Here is a 20,342-nt window from a genome sequence, read left to right on the forward strand (position 1 = left end):
GCACTAAAAGTAGTCCACACAAATAATTTTGCGCTATTTTATGATGCATGGATTCCACTTCGAAGCTTGCAAATTTCAGTACACTTTCATTTTAATTGTATGAGAAAACATTTTCAAAAGTTTCCTATTGTTTTAGATGGGAAAAAGAAAGTCATAGCATTAATAAAGTCGAAATTACATTTTGATATAATGAGAGAATAATCAAGTCAGTTTCAAGCCAAGAACACGGTTTTCTATAAATGCACTCAGAAAACAAACACTTAAAAATGCATTGTATGTGTGTGTGTGTGTGTGTGTGTGTGTGTGTATGTATGAATGATCAGCGTGGTAGAAAATTTTTAGATAATTAATTATACACTGTATTACTTTGTATTATATTAATGTATTATTTTGTATTATTTGTTTATTATAGTATTAAACTTATTATTTTTTTTTGTTTGTATTTTGTGCAATTGGTAAGCGGAACTGAAATCTGAAATGAAACAGAGTCTTTAATCTCCAAACCCTAGAAATAAATCTAACCTCTATTGTTAGCCATTACAGTGTTTATTCTCTATCCTTTTTCCCCATTTTAAAAACATTATGGATTCATAGCTGGTGACTATGACATCATTAAACAGCAGTGGCAACCACCAAGACAGTTGCAGTAATCTCATCTCTCTCTCTCTCTCTCTCTCTCTCTCTCTCTCTCTCTCTCTCTCTCTCTCTGCTTCTCCAATAGAAGCCGAATCAAATTCTTCTTCTGCCTTTTATCCCCACCCAAGGACCATTCATAAACAGATACGCAGGCACGCTATCAAACCGCCTCGTCATGGCAGAAGATTGAAACTTCATGTGTAAAACTCAGTATGTGTGTGTGTGTGTGTGTGTGTGAGAGAGAGAGAAAGAGAGGATGCAGAAAGTAATCTCAGAGAATCAGAGAGAACCAGCAACCCACACAAATAAACCAAACATTAAACGAGTTCTAAAAGGAGGTGTTCATATCTGCGGCCAATAAAAAGAGACCCAAAAACAGGTGTGGAAGCTGATGCAATCACACTGAAAGACACAGGCAAGAGTCACTAAGGTCTGTTTCAGAAGAGGTGAGCGCTGGCTCGGACGCTGGAGGCTAGAGAGACCCCAGTGTGACAGGAAGGCCAAGAGACATTCAAGACTTCCAGTACAATAATAACCCATCCAGCACTCACTTTACTGACGGCCCGAGACTTCAGACAACAGTGTGAAATGAACCAAAATTCACACAATTTAGTCTTAATAAATTGTATTCTACAATACATAATATAAATTATAAAAGTTGGTTTTCATGATATTTGATCAAAATATAATTACTTTTATGACTGCTGAAATAACTTTCTGTGCAGTAAAAACAGTTTAATGAATGAAATAACCATCAAATCTAAATAGACTGTAAAATCAAGCCCCATCATGGGTAAAGTAAAATTATAATTAAAATAATTTATATTTATTTAATAATTTAGAATATTATACTATATCCATCCATCCATTCATACAACCAAATAACTTTTAAAAAATAAAATAAAATCTTGGGATTTCTGACATCAGAAATGCAAAACCATGAACATATCAAATGACATTTGAATGTCAACAATGACTAAACAGTGACCAGAAACCAGTGGAAGAAGAATTCCAGATGCTATTCTATGTTCTTCAGTGTGTGTAGCACCTACAGCTCTGCTGCTCTGCAGCTCCTTCAGAAGGATCATGGCATTATAAATGAAGGACTGAAGTTTATTTTTAACAAGATCCCTAGTCATCTGAAAGCTTTTAGCATTTTAAATGGAAATCAGGGGAAAATGATAAAAGGAATCTATGATATGAACCCTTTAACCTTAAAAAAAGCCATGCAGGTTTGTTGAATTATTCATTTCAAATACACATGCACAAACCAACAGTGTGCTTTAATTTTAGAAACGCGGCTTTCCACATCAATAACTCAAATGGCAAACAGTTTATCCTCCTTGTCCTCTAGAGCAGTGGTTCTCAATCAGGGGTACATGTACCCTGGGGGTACGTGAGATGATGGTAAAACAACAGTGACGAACAAAATTCTGAGTTTTGGCATTCATTTAACTCTACCCCAACTTAAAGTAACATTAAAACCGAACATGTATTATTTCCAAAAAGCAAAATGGTGCTTCTAATGTAAAAACAGGAGAACGGGGGGTGCCGTAAACAGTCAAAAACATTATATCCAATCAGCTTACCTCATCTTTTGTGGTGACAACACACTGAATCCAAACAAGCAGCGTGCATGTAATAAGATTCCCACTGAATATGCTGCTTTAGCAAATCGCGCTGCTGTTCAATGTATTTCAAAAGTAGGTTTTCACTTAATAGCATAAGGAGCAAATACTGACATGGTTTGAGATCAAATTAAACTCAATACAAACACACTCTCTGTGTGTTATTGTTAAGATACGAGCAAGAATGTAAATTTCCCTCAATATCCAAACGATGGCAACAGTTCAGCAAAGAAAGGTAATATTAAGTGATCATTTAACATATTTAATGTAGCCAACATTTGAAACAGAATATTGTATGTTCAATTTTGCGACAAAATAATAGACTAGTTCTAACAAAATCCATATCATCTTGTGTGCTTATTAGGTGTATATTAAGTGTATTTTGTTAAGAATATGATATAAAACATGACATACAACTAATAAGGATTATACTATATATTATATATATATATATATATATATATATATATATATATATATATATATATATATATATAATGATAAAAGAAAATATCTGCCTGTAATTTGCCTATAAAGTAAAAAAAAAAAGCACCTGTAAATCAATTTAAGGGGGCAGATTTTGTCCTTTAATAGAAAAGGTGTTACTGCGGTCTAAGTGGAAGAGAAGGGTATGCAAAAGAATGTTAAATGCCCCAGGGGGTACGCCGTTGTAAAAAGTTTGATAACCACTACTCTAGAGTAATGCATCATAACAGCTCCACTCATTTCTTATGGCTGAGAAAGGGAAATAAAAATATATATGTTAATATTTCATAGCCACTTGATCCGTGCATGCCTGGAACACCAACAGCTCTAGCCCTGTCCCACAGGAGAGAGACCAGAAGACATCACTTCCACACGAGGCAGCAGGACACTGAGTGAGTCTGGGCAGGGACACGAAAACACTGCGAGACAGAACAACTTCACAAACTTCTGGCCAAGCCCCTGAGGACAAACACTTGGTCTGGTCTTGGACCCAAGTAGACCATTGATTATTTATTAACAGAAAAAGCCCAGACATTTCAAAACAAAACATTCCATCAATCTTTCTATCAATCTATTATTCTAACTAATATTCTATTTCCATCCATCCTTCCATCAAAGTAACTTATTCTTTGAATTCAATCCAATTATTAAAAATTCAATTATCATGACAATTATTTATGATTATTAAACTATTTGAAATATTTATCCTTTTTTATTGTATGTGGCGGAAGTTAATGAACAGTGCTCTCTCCCACCCTCGATACCCATGGCTAAAGTGCCCTTGAGCAAGGCACTGAACCCCCAATAGCTCCCTGGGCGCTGGAAAAATAGCTGCCCACTGCTCCAGGTGTGTGTTCACGGTGTGTGTGTGTTCCCTACTCACTGTTGTGTTGTGTTAGCACTTGGATGGGTTCAATACAGAGCACCAACTCCGAGTATGGGTTCCCATATTGGCAAATGTCATGACTTTGACTTATATTACACGCAGCAGCTATATAAATTGAAATATAAAGTCAATATAGAATCAGAACTGAATTCATGTTATATAAACTCCAGGAAGTGATTAGTTTACTGTAGTCTTTCCTATCCACTATCTCTTCTTATTTTGAATGTTGTTAATCTTTCTTTGAGAACAGAGCATCTTAATACACCGCTTGCGCACAGCAAACGTCCGACCCCCTGGCCCGTGTAATCGCATTGTTCCTGAGCTTTGAAAGAACAGCCATCTCTGATGCGTCCTGATTCATAAAAGGATCTGTCTCAGGTTAAGAAGCTTTGAGAATATCAGCCCATTTGTGCTCTTATGCGGAGTGTCTGACACTGTGTAAGCATATTTAGATCAGATTAGTTTCATCTCAACGATCTCTCTTTTTTTTTCTCTCTCTCTCTCTGGTATTAAAAAGCCATGCGTTATGAAGCGTACTCCATTATGACCCTGCCACATTACGGCTGCCTCACTATTGCAAGGTTCTATTACACTTTAAATCAATATTTTACACAAAACCATATTTCCATTTTATGTCCAGCATTCATTTTTCTCCATTCACAGCAATTTAAGTCTTTCAACTCCTTAGGGTGCTCATTATAGAGAGAAAGAGTGGTAGGCGTTTCATTTCTAACCAGGTTCCAGCTTAGTGACTAGCACAACAGCACTGGTTGTGACTCAGCAAAATAAAGCTACAGAAATAGCTGTGACACAACAGAAAAAAAGGGAGATTTAAGACAACATAGAGCTTACAATTTCACACAGACTCCTATAGCTGCCTGTGCATGTACAGTCATGCTGCTATTTCATGGGAAAAAAGATTATAACGTTACACTTCAAGATATAATTAAGCTATTTACAAAATCAATTTAACACCAGATAACCAATCAAATACAATATAGTAATTAATGATACAATAAAAGGATAAATAATAAGAAACGTTTGACTATCTGAAGCATTTCCTACATTAAATATGATTTTACAATAATAACTGTATATACTTTTTTCATACAAACTATGATTACATTTTTGTTAAAGAGTCTGTCCTTGGTGCAATTCTTTAATTTCTTGCCAGGATAAGTTTAAAAGTCCTGATGAAGTTAACTTCTGTATGCAGACCCCAACTCCACACTTCCTTAAAAAGTTTGAATAATTCTAATGTTGGGAAACCCAAGAATGGCTGTGACATTTTCGCCAATTATATTCATAGAGGAGTGTCCTTCGCTTTGTTTTAGCTCATATGCATTGACATTCAAGACTGAATAAATTCAGATACAGTAATTATCTGAATATTTCTGCTGACAACAAGATCATTTTCTCACACTCTGTGCTCTCTTTTATTCTTTCTAAATTGTCTGGTTGATGTGCGAGTCTGGCTGTCACATCATCTGTTTACTTTTTCGTCTGCACTTATGTTAATTAAATTTAGCTTCACAGATCGCCCACCGAATCCTCCGAGAGGTAGCTTACAAGGAGACAGAAAAGAGAGAGAGTTCTCACTTCCTAATGAGCCTGAAGCCTCTCGCAGGGCTATGGGATGCATACGGATAGGAAGCTTTTTAGTGTCAGCTTCTCAAAAGTGCACAGGCCTGAAGCGATCCCTCATTCCTTTCCTCCATTGCACCACATCCCGCGGCATTTCCTGTAACCTCACATCTCTCGCCTTGTTTTCCTACATGTTTGCTTTCTCTTTTATTAAAAAACCCATTTCAGGATGGGTTTGCCCCAGAGGAAGAGGCGGAGATGAGTGTAAAACAAAGATGTCCTTCAGTGTCAACGGTCTAAAAAAATTGAAGGGGTTCGCTCACCTCTTCCGGTGCTGTAGTGCTGGAGTTTGTCACTGTACACGGCCTCCTTATTGTAAGTCCGTTTCCTTTGAGAGAAAGAGGAGAGAAAATAAAATGAAGAAATACAAAGTTCTGTCATGAAACTCTAGATGGCGCAGGCTGATAGGTTCTACAGGTAACTCAATCTGATATAATGACATCATTATTCACAAGGCACAGCTGATTGGTTCCTTTTCACATCAGCAGCCAATGAGATTGCCGCTATTAAAAAAACATTAAAATACTTTACTGTAGTAGTTAAAGTGCGTTTCAGAAACCCTCCACCTTCCCCAGCTCCACCTGTATAGATTTTCTACAAAAGGATAATTTCATGTATGTTATATGTGGAGGTTATTTCATGTCATTTGAGCAGCATAACATAGCTCAGCTGGCTGAAATATAATGGAGCAGAGTCTGGATTACAGTGTCAAGGATGTAAAGTCTGGTTCAAATCACAGTTTATTCTGGCAAAGACAGAGACTGTCTAACTGTTATCCCAAGTGACCAATCAAAGTTTGTTTTTATTTTGTGTGTAATGTAGGGGTGTTGTATTCGATATTTGAGACCACAATTATAGAAAAAAGGCTTTCGAAGGCTTTGTGATCTACATTTCTGTCTGACCAAAAGTTAAGTCTGAAGACTAAACTTTTTGTCAGGTTTGTTTGGATATAGTTGCATCTGGTGGTTTGCAGAGGCCTATTGTGATCCAATTCCTTTTATTTTTGGATTAAAAGCTTGAATTGCTTACTGTTTACAGGAGTTGCATCACCTCACCCATCGTTAATGTTACCCTACAGCAAAGAACCGACTCAGATAAAGACCAGTTTCTCAGTTTGTGCTTTGAGGAGAGCTAGTGGCTATCTTCCAACCAATGAGATTTGAAATATGGCATGAACAACAGCAGCAAAAAAAGCTAATATGTTCTGTTGTGTTCAATATTAAATGTTTACAATGGTAATAAAATGCTAGAAAAGTAATAAACTTAGATTTAATCAATATAGAATTCAAATATGTACTATTTTATGATTAATGTGTATGAAAATGTTTAATATTAAATATAAAAAAATAGTACTGTTCAAAAAGTTCAGGGTCAATAAGTATTTGTTAGGCTTTTATTGAGCCAGGATGCATTAAATTGATCAAAATTGACAGTAAATACAATCACAATGTTACAAAAGATTTCCTTTTCAAAAAGATCAATACATATAGATGGCTCTATTGTAGATGGTATATTACTTTTCACATTCACCTTAAGTTAAAGCATTAACCAGGAGGACACATTCAGCTAGTCTGAACTAGTTCGAGGCCTTTCATCCTCACGAGCACATGCAGCAGTCATACATCCGCTTCCACAATGGCAAACTCACCTGCTACAGACTATAGATATTGCCACCAGAGACACAATGAAGACCACTCCAGCCGCGGCTGAGCCCGCAATCAGTGGCAACTGCTCCCTCAGCTCTGATTTATAGTCGTCTAGACAGAGAGAGACAGGATACATTAGGCTACAGAAAAAAAAAAAAAAAAAAAACTGAAATGGCTGCTGCCTATAGAGATGAAACAGGGGATGAAAGAACGTAAACAAAACATTTTTAAGAAAAGCCATTCAGGGAAGTGTTCCATGGACTGCATGAATAGGAGATTGAAAGGGGGGCTTGGCACACAAAGATGTATGGAAAAAAGAGAAGAATACAGATTTAAGAGCTGTGAGGATGTGTGAGCTTTGAATGAAACAGAGGAGAAAAAAAGAGAGAGGGATGATAGAGTGATACAATGATACAAAAGGAAGCGCTAAAACACGGTGGTCAGGTAGTACTAATGCCTAGCGCTGACAGATGTCAACTGAGAAAGAGCGATGGAAAAGGACAGACGGAATGAAAGGGGGAAGGAAAACACTTAAGGTACACAGACGAATGACAGCGACTGGTGAAGTGTGTGTGAGTGATGTGTGTGGCCCATCAGCACGGCTAATCCTGCCGTCACAGTCTAAAAACAACAATGACGAGGATGGAACGTCTTTTGTCGATGTTCAAATACAGACAAACCCTTGACCGGCTCACGCATATACAGAAGAACAAACATTTGTTTGGTTTGAAAAAGCTATTTGAGACTGTAGCATGCTAAGCAATGATGAAGTCATAATTTTAAGCAGCTAATCTGAAATTTTCAATATTGATATTGATTGTAACACACAACTGTTAATTTAAATTGTAATAATATTATCAATAATATTTTTTCTACTGCATTTTAGTGCAAAAACCATTCTAATTTGCTACATTTCAGTAAAAAATAAAAATAAAAAACTACAATATTGTCACATTTTTATATGTGGCAGTTTTATTGGATGCATATGGATGATTTGTGTGCTTCTAAATGTGTATCCTAATCCAAACATGGTCAAACATGGGACAAAATGGTGTAACAGTTACATATAACCAGCACAGTGCTGGACTGCAAGAACACGTTGGTCTAGACCAATTTAAACCAGTGGGAAGCCAGCACAACTCATTTTAACTCAATTTCCATATCGTGTGCATGTTTTTGTGAATGAAGGTGAATTAAAACATTGTCATAGCACACTAGATTTTAAACAATCGCACTCGTGGTTGTTTTTAGCATGCTGGCTAAATCCATAATGGCCAACAGGAAGTAGAGCAGTCTGTGTGTACTGGGCTTAAACACACCTCATTTAACAGAATCATTTCTTCGTCATTACACCTGGCTGTCAAAATGAGAGAGAGAGAGAGAGAGAGAGAGAGAGAGAGAGACTCCAGGGAGAGCATGTGTTGTGCTTCTAGAGAAGGTGTGTGTGTGTGTGTGTGAGATGGACTTCTTTCCCCCCTGATTGGTGCTAATTGTCGTAACGAATGTTGTGCCATTGCAGAATGCCAGTGGATGTACCCGTTAGCTGGCGCTGAGCGAGCGCTTGCACTAATTACTTTAGTGAGTATGACGGCACGGATACGCCTGCACACTCGCACAGGGAGTTTTGTCTTCATCAGTGTGACATCATTGTGTTCTGTCTGTATCTTCCATTTCATTTGTGTTAGTGAATACCACATTTCAACACGGCATGCTGAAGAGTATGTTTAAGTTTGTGCGTCTGTCTGTTTGTTAGATGCATGCAAACTGACATGACTATGTAAATAAAATGTAAATTTGTTGCATGTATTGCATATTTGTGGTGTGTGTGCCATGAATATCCTGCATATTTTGTAGCTTAACAGTAAAGCATGGTGTCAGCAGTGCCAAGGTCATGGGTTTAATTCTTAGAGAATGCATGAACTGATAATATGTATACATTGAATACAGTGTAAGATGCATTAGATATGCAAAATGCAAAAATGCTGATATAAACCTCAAATGCATTAATTATAGTCAAGAAAGAATATGTATCTCACCGTTTAACAACAGGGCCATGTTCACACATTAGACCTGTGTCTCTTTGTGTGTGTGTGTGTGTGTGTGTCCCAGATTGCCAGAGCAGTTCAGTTATATTTACACCAGTGTGACAGCAAAGACAAGGAGGGTTGGGTAAAAGCCTAAAAAATGAATGTGCGAGTGAGCTGGACAGGTAAAGTGTGTGTGTGTGTTTGTGTGTGAAGCCCCAGGAACTAGCCAGCTGCCTGGCGGATGTCTTTCTGTCCTGTAGAGTCCAGTCCCCCTGGCATCCACAGTGTGTGTGTGTGTGTGTGTGTGTGTGTGTGTTTCCCTGGCACAGCCATCAGGCAGGACATGCTAGACTACAGATACAGAGCCATTAATCAAACCCATGAGAGAGACAGAGGTTACGAGTGTGTATGTATGTGTGTGTGTGTGTGTGTGTGTGTGTGTGTGTGTGTGTGTGAGAGAGAGATTTTGATTTTTAACCCATACTTTTATTATGACAATCCCAAAAAAAACATCAAACCATTATCACACAACCATTTAACACATCAAAAAACTAAAAATTAAATCCCCCTCAAACACAGTACAAAAAACCTCATTAAAACACCACTGCAATACAAAAGTTTCCAAATCCTGCATCTCTTTATAATATTTAAACTCAACCGAGATCCTGGACCTAATAAATGCCTTAAACAACAGTTCTCCATCTTGGCCATGTATATTATTAATCCTGTTTCTTCTTGAAATATACATGGCCATTTTTGCCTGGCCAACCATAAAGTTAATCAACTGCCATTTAAATCTTTGATTGCGGTTGTATCCTGCCCCATAAATGAAAGCCTTAGGGGTGAAAGTTTCCTTAAAACCTATAAACAATTGTTTTAACAGTGCAAAAAGGGATTTTAGCCTACTACATTCGAGAAAACAATGAAAAATTGTTTCTCTTAACCCACAAAAAACACAACCTTCTTTGACATTAGAATTAATAACTGAGACAAATGCATTAACAGCAACAGCCCCTTTCAGGATTCTCCACTGTAGATCTCCTGATTTTTTCATCAATGGTGGTTTATATAAAACCCTCCAAAATGGTTTGACTTCATTTCCAATGTCAAATTTCTCTCTCCAGACATTATCACTTTTCTCACACAATGTGGACTTGTGCATTATTTTAACATAACATTTATAAATCACTTTTCCACTTATTTCTTTTAACAATAGATTCTGAAGTCCATTCAAATTTAACAAAGTACCAGACATGTTTTTTAAATCGGGTGTAATCCAGTGCTTGGGAAAAGGATCTCTCATGTCAGGAAGCAGATTTCCTGCCTCAAAACTTTTAAGCAATGTCAATTCCTCTGCTGTCAGCTTATTCCTCCATAATTCCAAGATTGTTGAGGTTTGTCTCATTGATTTTTGTCCCAATAAAGATGCCACAGCCACAATTTCCTTCAATTCAGATCCAGCCACTTTAATCATGTGACCAAGCTTTACAGTTTGAGTGTCACACAATCTCTGAAATAGATTTGGTACTTGATCTGTAATATCCAAACGAGCCCCCTTAATTAGCGGCTCCTCTAACAACCAGAACAGAGAAGTAGCATTTTCTGGTCTTTTAATAATGAAAGATCCCCACACTTTAAACAGTCCTTGATAGAATGAAGATAGCCGACTCAATTGTAGCTTTTTGGTATCAGTGAGGAACAAAGCAGTATCTAGTCCAAGTCCATCCACTCTGTGAAGAATGTTTTTCACAACTTCTCTCCATATCACATCCACAGAGCCTGTTAAAAACTTCTGAATGAACTGGAACCGGAATGTTGCATATCTGCTTGACAGAGACACCAAACCTTGTCCTCCCTCCTCCACTGGCAAAAAAAGCACACTTTGAGGGACCCAGTGCAGCCTGTCCCAAAAGAAGTCCACTAATATTGTTTGTAAACGTGATAATAATCCTGTGGGAGGTTCCACACATGAGAGCTTATGCCACATATTTGAAGCTATTAAATTGTTCAGTATTAGTACTCTCCCTCTAAAAGATAGTTGAGAGTGAATCCATTTCCATTTCTTCAGTCTGCCCTCCATTTTTTCTATAATCCCATCCCAGTTTTTCTGCTGCACTGATTCATCTCCAAGATGCACACCTAAATACTTAAGGCCCCCCCTTTTCCAATTCAACCCACCAGGTAAAATTGGTAAACCATTCTTCCATTTACCTTTTATCAGTGCATCACTCTTCTCCCAATTTACTCTTGCAGCAGAAATTACACCAAATTCACTAACAGTTGATGCCAAATTAATAACATCTTTATTTCCATTAATTAAGATCATGACATCATCTGCATAGGCAGATAATTGGTATTGAGCACTGTGATTCCTTAACTTAAAACCTTGAATACAAGAACGCAACTTGTTTAACATTGGTTCTATTGCCAAGGAATATAACATTCCAGAAAGTGCACATCCCTGCCTTATACCTCTCCCAATTTTAAAAGGGGCACTCAAACCACCATTGATCTTCAGTACGCTCTCAATGTCTTTGTACAATACCTTAATCATTCCACTAAAATTAGACCCAAAACCAAAAGCATCAAGCGTATTCCAAAGATATTGATGCTCTATTCGATCAAAGGCTTTTTCTTGATCAATTGAAATAAAACCTATATCAAGATCAAGACAGCCAGAGACATCCAAAATATCTCTGATGAGACTAATGTTGTCCATAATCGACCTTCCGGGTATACAATAGGTCTGGTCAGAATGAACCACTTGCCCCATCACATCTTTTAATCTATTAGCCAAGATCTTAGAAAAAATCTTTAAGTCTGTACAAAGTAAACTTACAGGTCGCCAATTCTTAATTTCCTGCAAATCACCTTTCTTTGGCAGTAAAGTGACCACCGCCCTCCTACAACTTAGAGGGAGTGAACCCACAGCTAAACTTTCATTTAAAACATCCAAGAGGTCTTTGCCCATCACTCCCCAAAAGGCCTTATAAAACTCAACGGAGAGGCCATCAATACCTGGTGCTTTACCAGTCTTCATATCTTTCAAAGCATTTAAAAGCTCCTGCTCCGTGAGAGGCTTCTCAAGTTTACCTACAGAATCCTGAGTAATTTTTTTTAAGCCATCATAAAACTTAGCAGATAATTCCTCATTCTCTTTATATTCACTACTATATAACTCAGCATAGAATTGTACAGCCCTTTTCCTGATACTTGTGGGTTCTTTCAATTCCTGCCCATTCTCTGTTCGAATAGAGTGAATAAATCGACTCTGCCCATTTTTCCGTTCTAGGCCAAAAAAAAACCTTGATGGGGCATCCATTTGTGTGAGCATCTGATACCGTGATCTAACCAGAGCCCCTTGTGTCTTTATACCCAGGAGGTCTGTAAGAGAAGACTTCTTACATTTAAGAGCATCAAGACATTGTTTTTCTCCAGTAATTTCAACCAACTTTTGTAAGTCAGTAATCTCAGATTCAAGTTTTCTCATTGAGTGCATAATATCCCTAGAGACATTGAAAGCGTACTGTTGACATAATGCCTTAATTTCCACCTTCCCACAATCCCACCACTGTCTTAAATCAATAAAACAATTTTTCCTACTTTTAAATATTTCCCAAAAATTACAAAACACACTCCTAAAATTCATATCACCCAACAAAGATGTATTAAAGTGCCAGTAAGCACTCTTAATTTTAACATTTGCTATAAATACTTCACATAACACCAAACAATGATCCGTAAAACCAACTGGCACAATTAAACACTTTTTAACAACATTAAAATGATGTCTAAAACAATAAAACCTATCAAGCCTGGCCATTGAAATACCATTATCTCTGGAGTGTGACCATGTATACTGCTTATCTTTATTATTCAGTTCCCTCCACACATCACACAAACTGTGGGTTTCAATTAATTCACGCATTACATGACTTGAAACAGTATGAGGTTCCAAATGGTTCCTATCAAGAGCATCATTTTCCGTACAGTTAAAATCCCCTCCCAAAAAAAGATAATCATCTTGATTACAACTTTGTAAAAAAACACTGACCTCTTTAAGGAAGGCAATTCTTTCAGTACTATTTGTAGGAGCATATAGATTTAGAAAAACAAAATTAAATTTTTCAAATTTTGCTTGTAAAACTAATAACCTACCAGATACCATTTTCTTTATTTCACATGAAATTGGCAAAAACCTCTTTGCAAAAAGAATGGCCACTCCGCCTTTTATGGAGCTCAAATGTGAGAGGTACACTGCCCCTTCCCATTCTTTCTGCCAATCAATTTCATTCAAGCGATCACTGTGTGTTTCCTGTATAAAAGTTACATCAATATTTTTCTGGGTAATTAGTTCAAATAATAGTGCTCTTTTTTTAATATCTCTTGCACCATTCAAATTAAGGGTACCCACTTTTATTGTACTCATTAGATTACATAGTTTTAAACAACATATTGAAACACACAGTAACTTAAGAATAAAAAAACTATGTAGTTTCAAATCCATCTTCATTCTTTAACTCCAACTTCACTTTAGAGACAAATTTCTTCAATCTATATATTTCCTGTACTGTGAATTGTTCTTCTCCTTCCCCCCTCATCAACATCACAACTGATTCAATGAATGTTTTCCGGTCTTGAAAATAATCTACAACCTGGACATTCTTCATATTCTTTGTCTTTTGTAAGAAATTTCTCACTTTTGCAAAAGTATAACTTTGCTGAACCTTCTCATTGTTATCATCAACAGCTTCACTATCAGAATCGTCCACTGCACTATTTTCAGTCTCATCACTCTTTCCAGCTTGTTTATCCGTCACCGTTTCATCGCTTTTTTTTCTCGGGGATTTCCTAGCACGTTTTCTCTTACTAGAGGGTGTTTTAAACAAAGCCTCATCCTTTTCAAACTCAGTATTTTTATTCTCCTCAGCCAAGATACATTCAGCTACAGCTATAACAGTCTCAGTGGTCACATTTGTTTCACTTTCATCCTCATTTTCTATATCTCCTACAACAACATCTATGTCTTCAACCCCGCTAACATCAACACTCTTACTGTTTTCACCATCTTCACGCTGCTTTCGCACATTCATCGAAGCATTATCAATGCTAGTCTGCTCCACATTGCTACTACCGGCATTTTCATTTACCAACACAGCAGCCTCCGCTCCCTCAATCCTCGCAGGGCACGCTCGCTTGGTGTGACCTTCCATTCCGCAGGTAAAGCACTTCATTGTATCGGAAGACGCAAAAATGACATAATCAAAACCGTCAATCCGAAATTTGAATGCCATATTCATTTCATCCTCGGCTTTGTTTAAAACCATATACACTTGCCGTCTAAAACAAACAACATGTTTGAGCAATGGAGACTTACAACCGAGCGGTATTTTTTTCATTTGCGACATGATTTTGCCATGCCGAGACAACTCTGCTACTAGCACCTCATCCTTAATAAAAGGCGGAACATTGGAGAGGATTATTCTTTTCGCTGGTTGTATTAACGGTACAACAGAAACCAGTGTATCTTGGATCACAACTCCACTTTGCACAACACTATTCACCTTCTCTATAACGTCCAAGAAAATAACCACAGCGCCATTCATTCGAGACGCAGACACAATGCTATCATAACCGACAGCCTTCCCAACAGCCAAGGCACAATCTTCAACCGAACAATTAAAAGCAGGCACAACTTTAATGCCATGCCTGCGTGAAAGTTGGTCAAAACTTTGACCGAGCGCCGCCGGCGTCGCCATAGTCACCTGGCAAACGCCGGCCTACGGCGTCCTCTCCCTTTACACTTCACACAATAAATACTCCTCTACTAACTAAATCAAAACTTTAAGACAGCGAACACCAAGACACTTGTGAACAAACAGTGTGAGAAAAAGCAGGAAAAAAGAGAAAAAAAGTTCACCCTCACCACAGCGTTCTCTCACCCACACGCACCCCGCAACACTCACTCTGCGCATGTGCACGAAACGAGAGAGAGAGAGAGAGAGAGAGAGAGAGAGAGAGAGAGATTTATGTTTCTTGTAGTCCATTTGAAAGTTTGCAAAGGCCTACATTTCCAGAAAAATAATTGACAAAAAAGGAAAAAGAATGGACCTGGAAACAATTAAATGAACCTCAGATGAAAACCTAATTTTTCCCTTGTGTGTGTGTGTGTGTGTGTGTGTGGTGTGTGTGCGTGCGTGTGTGTGTGTGTGTGTGTGATCAACCACTAATGAATAAAATGAGCCCTAAGACACAATAAACACATCCACTCACTTCCGCTGAGAGAGAGTGAAAGAGAGAAAATAAACAGAGAGAAATAGAGTGTTAAAAGAATGAGAAAGCTAGCTGGGAGGAACAAAAAAAAAGCATGATAAAAAGAGCTATATAGACAGAATGGTAGAACAATAGAAAAAAACAACAGGACAATATAATGATAGCACAAATTATGGATAGATGAATGGATGGAAAGAGCACAAGAATGATAAAAGAATAATAGATAGATAGATACTTGACCCCCTACACATGATGATCACATAATTATGTAATCAATTAGCTAAGCATTCTGGGAAATATAGAATGCCACATATGGTCATAATGAAAAATCATTGAGCTAAGCATTTTGCCTGGAACAGTCAAACACGCACACACACACACACACGTAACCTGTCTATGACACAGTGATGATCAGTCAAACTTGGAATCTACTGAGCATAAAAATGGAACAGTGAAGCATTTATATCGACAACTCTAAATAAATCTGCTGGAGGAACAAGATCGCCCGGATCCAAAGAGTGCCTCCACACACATACACAAACACACACAAGTGTTGGCGTGGGGGTTCGTACCATCTGTGAGGGTTTGGAAGCACATTTTGCTGCTGTATTTGCCGAAACCAGCAACCGTCCTGGCGCGAACCTGCATCACGTACATGGTGCCCGGCCGTAATCCATCCACAAGAGCCGTGTTCGTCTGACTCCTCACCTGCGTGGAGTTCACCTCAGACAGCTCCTGCCAGGCAGAGAGAGAGGGATTTGGTTCATGTTTTTATTACAGATTTCATTACAACAGATCTTAATTTTAATGTTGAAAAAGAAAAACGTTTTTTTTTTTTTTTTAAACGTAGTTTTTTAATATCTTATTTGTTAGACTGCAATGAAACCAAATGTCTCCATCATCGTTCATCCAGAATTCCAGAGTGAAAAGACCCTGGAAATTGCAAATTAGTTTCATTTAGAGTTTCAGAAGATATCTCAACAATGTCTCAGATTTACCAAGATACTAAAAAGTCTTTCGAAAACCAAATAAACTGAGCTACAGTATCTGAGAAACATCTGAGACCAAGTTGATATCCAGACTTCTGAGAAATAGAACCTCTGAGCAGAAAAAAAATCTTGGTTTAGGAAACTGAGCCTCTTTGAAGAGCCGCAGATGAGCACTGATGCCATCAGAACAGACATTTAGCAGCAGACGAGATAGTAATGTGTTAGTTCTGAGATCTCTCTTTCTAAACTCTATCAACACCTCACCAACTCAGCACGAGAAACTGATTGACTTCCTGGCTAAATATTTCACTGTTATCATAACCGTCTGTGATGTTAATTATTCGATTAGAGTGGGGTTTTGAAATAAATAAAAAAATAGCATACCTAGAAATAGTATTTAATCTGTCAGTTTTTTCTCCTTTCAATATTTAAAGGTTTATTTTCTGTTTGATTCTATTCTATAGCAATGCAGTGATTTAAAGAAATGGTATCTACTGTAGTTTTGTGTATTTTTGTGAATTTGGACCCTCCTACCATTCCTTTCACTACATGTGGATTTGTTGCTGCCATAAAACAATCCATCAATTCAACAGAATTTCACATCCGTTCAAACTTATATACTCCCAGAACAGACATTATTGGACCATTTTGAAATTGATATAAAACAGCAACTTTCAAGCTCCAATCAGTTTCTGATCAATTCAGATGTCAGAATCAGAACTCTTCTCATTGAATACATTGTTTCTTTTGAACATACAATCACTTTATGGAAGTTAAAATTTGTTGTAAACAGCATTTCATGTTAACCTTTAAAAACTAGCTTTCTTTCTACTTCAAACAATAAGAAAACAGAATGCTTCCTTTTAATTTAGAAGAGATAAAAGCCAAAGAGTACTTTGAGAAATACAGAAAAAAGTCCAAATTAAACCACAACAATAAACCTGACAGCACTACTTGACACACGACAGAAACGGACTGGGTTGTCAGTGAATGTCTCTGAGCAGAACTGATGAGGTTTCATTGGATTATAGTTTGCACTCAATCAGTCGGCTTACATGAAAATCTGCCATGTTATAAAATAAAGTGTGTGATACTGAAATTAGATTCAGGTTCATTTCAAATATAGTCTATTATAAAATGCAACAAATAAGATATTTTTTTTTCTTATACTTATGTCAATGTCTGAAGAGCTAAGAGCTGAAAATACTAATTAGCATTTTACAACATACATAAATATATTTTACATTTTTACATTCTTATTCAAGTGCAATATTCATTTTAATGCATATACACATGCACATGTGTAAGTGTAATAACTCAGATATTTCATATTTACAATTTCTTACATAACCTGTCTGATATAGTCTGTATATATGATATATGTCACTTATATTAGTTTGTGTCTCTGTTTTGCATGTGTTGAAAGCAAACGTACCAAAAAAATAAAATAAATAAATACAATAAAATAACCTAGGGAGAAAGGTATTTTGGGAGTGGAAAAGAGAGGCAGACATAGTAGAGTCTCAGATAGAGAAGAGAGAGACTTGCTGCAACATTCAATTTAGTTTTCAAGGTCTCATCAAAATTCACAGCAGCCGACGCTGAAAGCCCACGCTACACATGAAAATCCCCCATACTGTGATGGCCGAAGGCGAAATCTGTTTCTTAACAACTGCAACATAATCATAATAATCAGGGAAAAATAACTGTAATATTAATAATTCAGGTTCAGAATGTGCAACGTGTGGCATGTGAAGGGGCGGGAGGGTTTGGCGTGTTGTCTGTAATTTACAGAACAAGATGGTATGTCTAAATGTGTGTCATCCTCATGGTGGTGAATGAGAAGAAACCAGAAGATTCTGCACCTGACATCACCTCAGCCATAAAACAAGCACAAAGGCACTAGAGCACTGAGATATAAATAATGAAGGACTCTCACAAACACATGATCATGACCTCACCACTGGGCCAGAAATAAAGAAACACAGCCCGAGTCATTTAGGCAATCAGACAAACAATATGTGTGCTTATAATAGAATCTGCCCTTCTATTGTTATATAAAAGGAATAGTTCACCCAAAAAGAAAATTAGCTGACAGGCCATGCAATGTAGATGAGATTTTATAGAAGAGATTGAAGTGTTACATCACTCGCTCACCAATGGATCCTCTGCTGTGAATGGGTGCCATCAGAATGAGAGTCCAAACAGCTGATAAAATAATCCACAAGTAATCCACATGAATCAAAACCAGCAATGAACATCCCATGAAGCAAAAAAGCTGCATCTTTGTAAGAAACAAATTCATGATTAAGGCATTTTAACTTTAAATGATTGCCTCTGGCCAACATATGAGCCCACAATCCTTAATGATGCTTTCTCCAGTGAAAAAGTCCATCACCTGTTGTCCTCTCACATCAATATCCACCAACATATATATTTTTTTAAAACTGCTTTGGGTTTTGTTTTGTTTTCAAAATCAATTATTTTACTGGAGAAAGACGTGTTATGGATAGAGCCTCATATTTTAGTCAGAAACAATTGTTTGAAGTTAAAAAACATTTATCATGGATTTATTTCTTACAAACATACAGCTTTTCACTTCTCAATATGTTAAGTGACATACTGGACTGGAGTGATGTGTGATGTTTTTATCAGCTGTTTGGACCCTCATTCTGACGGCACCCATTCACTGCAGAGCATCCATTGGTGAGCAAATGATTGACTAAATAGATCTTTGTGGAACCAAAAGGGGTTCTTCTATGGCATCGATGTAAAGAAATATTTAAGCACCTTTATTTTTAAGTGTATTATGAGTATTTCTGAAATCATAACATACATTTGTAAGAATCATAAACCGTTACTCAAAAAAAAAAAAAAAAAAATGTTTTCAACTTAATTTGCATTCCTCATGGCATCTGGGGGTTATTAATCCCAGAGTAATGAAATGTTCTTGAATAATACACAGATTACAATCAGAAACACTGCTGTTCTGGAGATTAAATGCAGTGCTGAGAGACACAAATGAACACAAATTAAAAATAAATAAATAAATAAACAAACAGCAGCTCTTTATAATGAGTAGAACAAACAATCTCAGATTCTGTTTGTGATTTCTTAAAGACTCATGTCTTATTAAGGCTGTCTTTCATAGTGGCCAAACAATTACATTTGAAAGAAACTAAAAGATTTTCAATGTAAATATGTTCAGAATACTAGGATACCACATATCACATACTGCACTTGCACTCTTAAAAATAAAGGTTCCAAAAGGGAGGTTTCGTAGCGATGTCAAAGAAGAACAATTTTTGGTTCCCCAAACAACCTTTCAGTGAACAATTCTAAAAATAATAATTTTTTTCTTAGTAACCTTTTGTGTAATGGAATGATTCTATGGATGCAATAAATAACCTTTATATTTTAGGAGTGTAGCGTACTGTACTGTACCTATGGACACACACACACACACACACACACACACATAATTATTTGGCTATTTTATTTTGCATCTAATTTTGTCAAGAAAATATTAACCATTGAAAATCAGATCAAATAATGATTACAATATTTTTATATATTTATTTATTACCAATATATATTTTTAAAAATATTACAATTTCTTTTATAATATTTTATCATTATAATATGAAGATACTTTTAATTATACATTTTATGTTATTTTAACAATTATTGTTAAAGCATTCTGATACATTATTGAGTAAAGTATTTTTTATAAATAATTTTATTCTCTAAAAAAAACAATTTGTAAACAGTTTATTACTGAATATATTTTAGATAATCTTTTGTCCTTTTATTTTGCATTTAATTTTGTGTGGAAAAATATTGTCATTGTCTGTATTCCGATCAAATGATGATCCAAGAAAGACATCACTGTTAAAAATCACATTTGCTATTAATTTAGTTCATTCGTGCCACAAAAAAAAAAAAAAAAAAAAAAAAAAAAAAAAATCTGAATATAAGCAGTGAGCCTGTGAACCACTTTACTTTACAAGTAGATCTGGCTACTGTTCCCCCGGCAGTGAATCCTTCTCGGAGCAGCCCTCTCACGCTGTCAGTCAAATGGGGATTATTGGAAGTCCCTCCCCACCTCTACCATCTCAAGATGGTGT

The 20,342-nt window shown here is 36.7% G+C and overlaps 1 protein-coding gene across 1 annotated transcript in view; it reads right to left on the reverse strand.

Moving 5' to 3' along the window:
• Window positions 1-5,496: 5,496 nt before the first annotated feature.
• The window catches only part of LOC113068988 (ephrin type-B receptor 1-B-like), a 47,369-nt gene continuing 32,523 nt past the window's right edge, over window positions 5,497-20,342 (reverse strand). Inside the window, exons 4-6 of the mRNA XM_026241950.1 lie at window positions 15,799-15,961; window positions 6,929-7,037; window positions 5,497-5,608 (exon numbers count right to left, since the gene is read on the reverse strand). Coding sequence (XP_026097735.1) covers window positions 5,509-5,608; window positions 6,929-7,037; window positions 15,799-15,961 — 372 coding nt within the window. The 3' untranslated portion in view covers window positions 5,497-5,508. The remainder of the gene's footprint in view (window positions 5,609-6,928; window positions 7,038-15,798; window positions 15,962-20,342) is intronic.

Source organism: Carassius auratus, unplaced genomic scaffold, assembly GCF_003368295.1.
Source record: "Carassius auratus strain Wakin unplaced genomic scaffold, ASM336829v1 scaf_tig00000393, whole genome shotgun sequence".
Classification (NCBI taxonomy): Eukaryota; Metazoa; Chordata; class Actinopteri; order Cypriniformes; family Cyprinidae; genus Carassius; species Carassius auratus.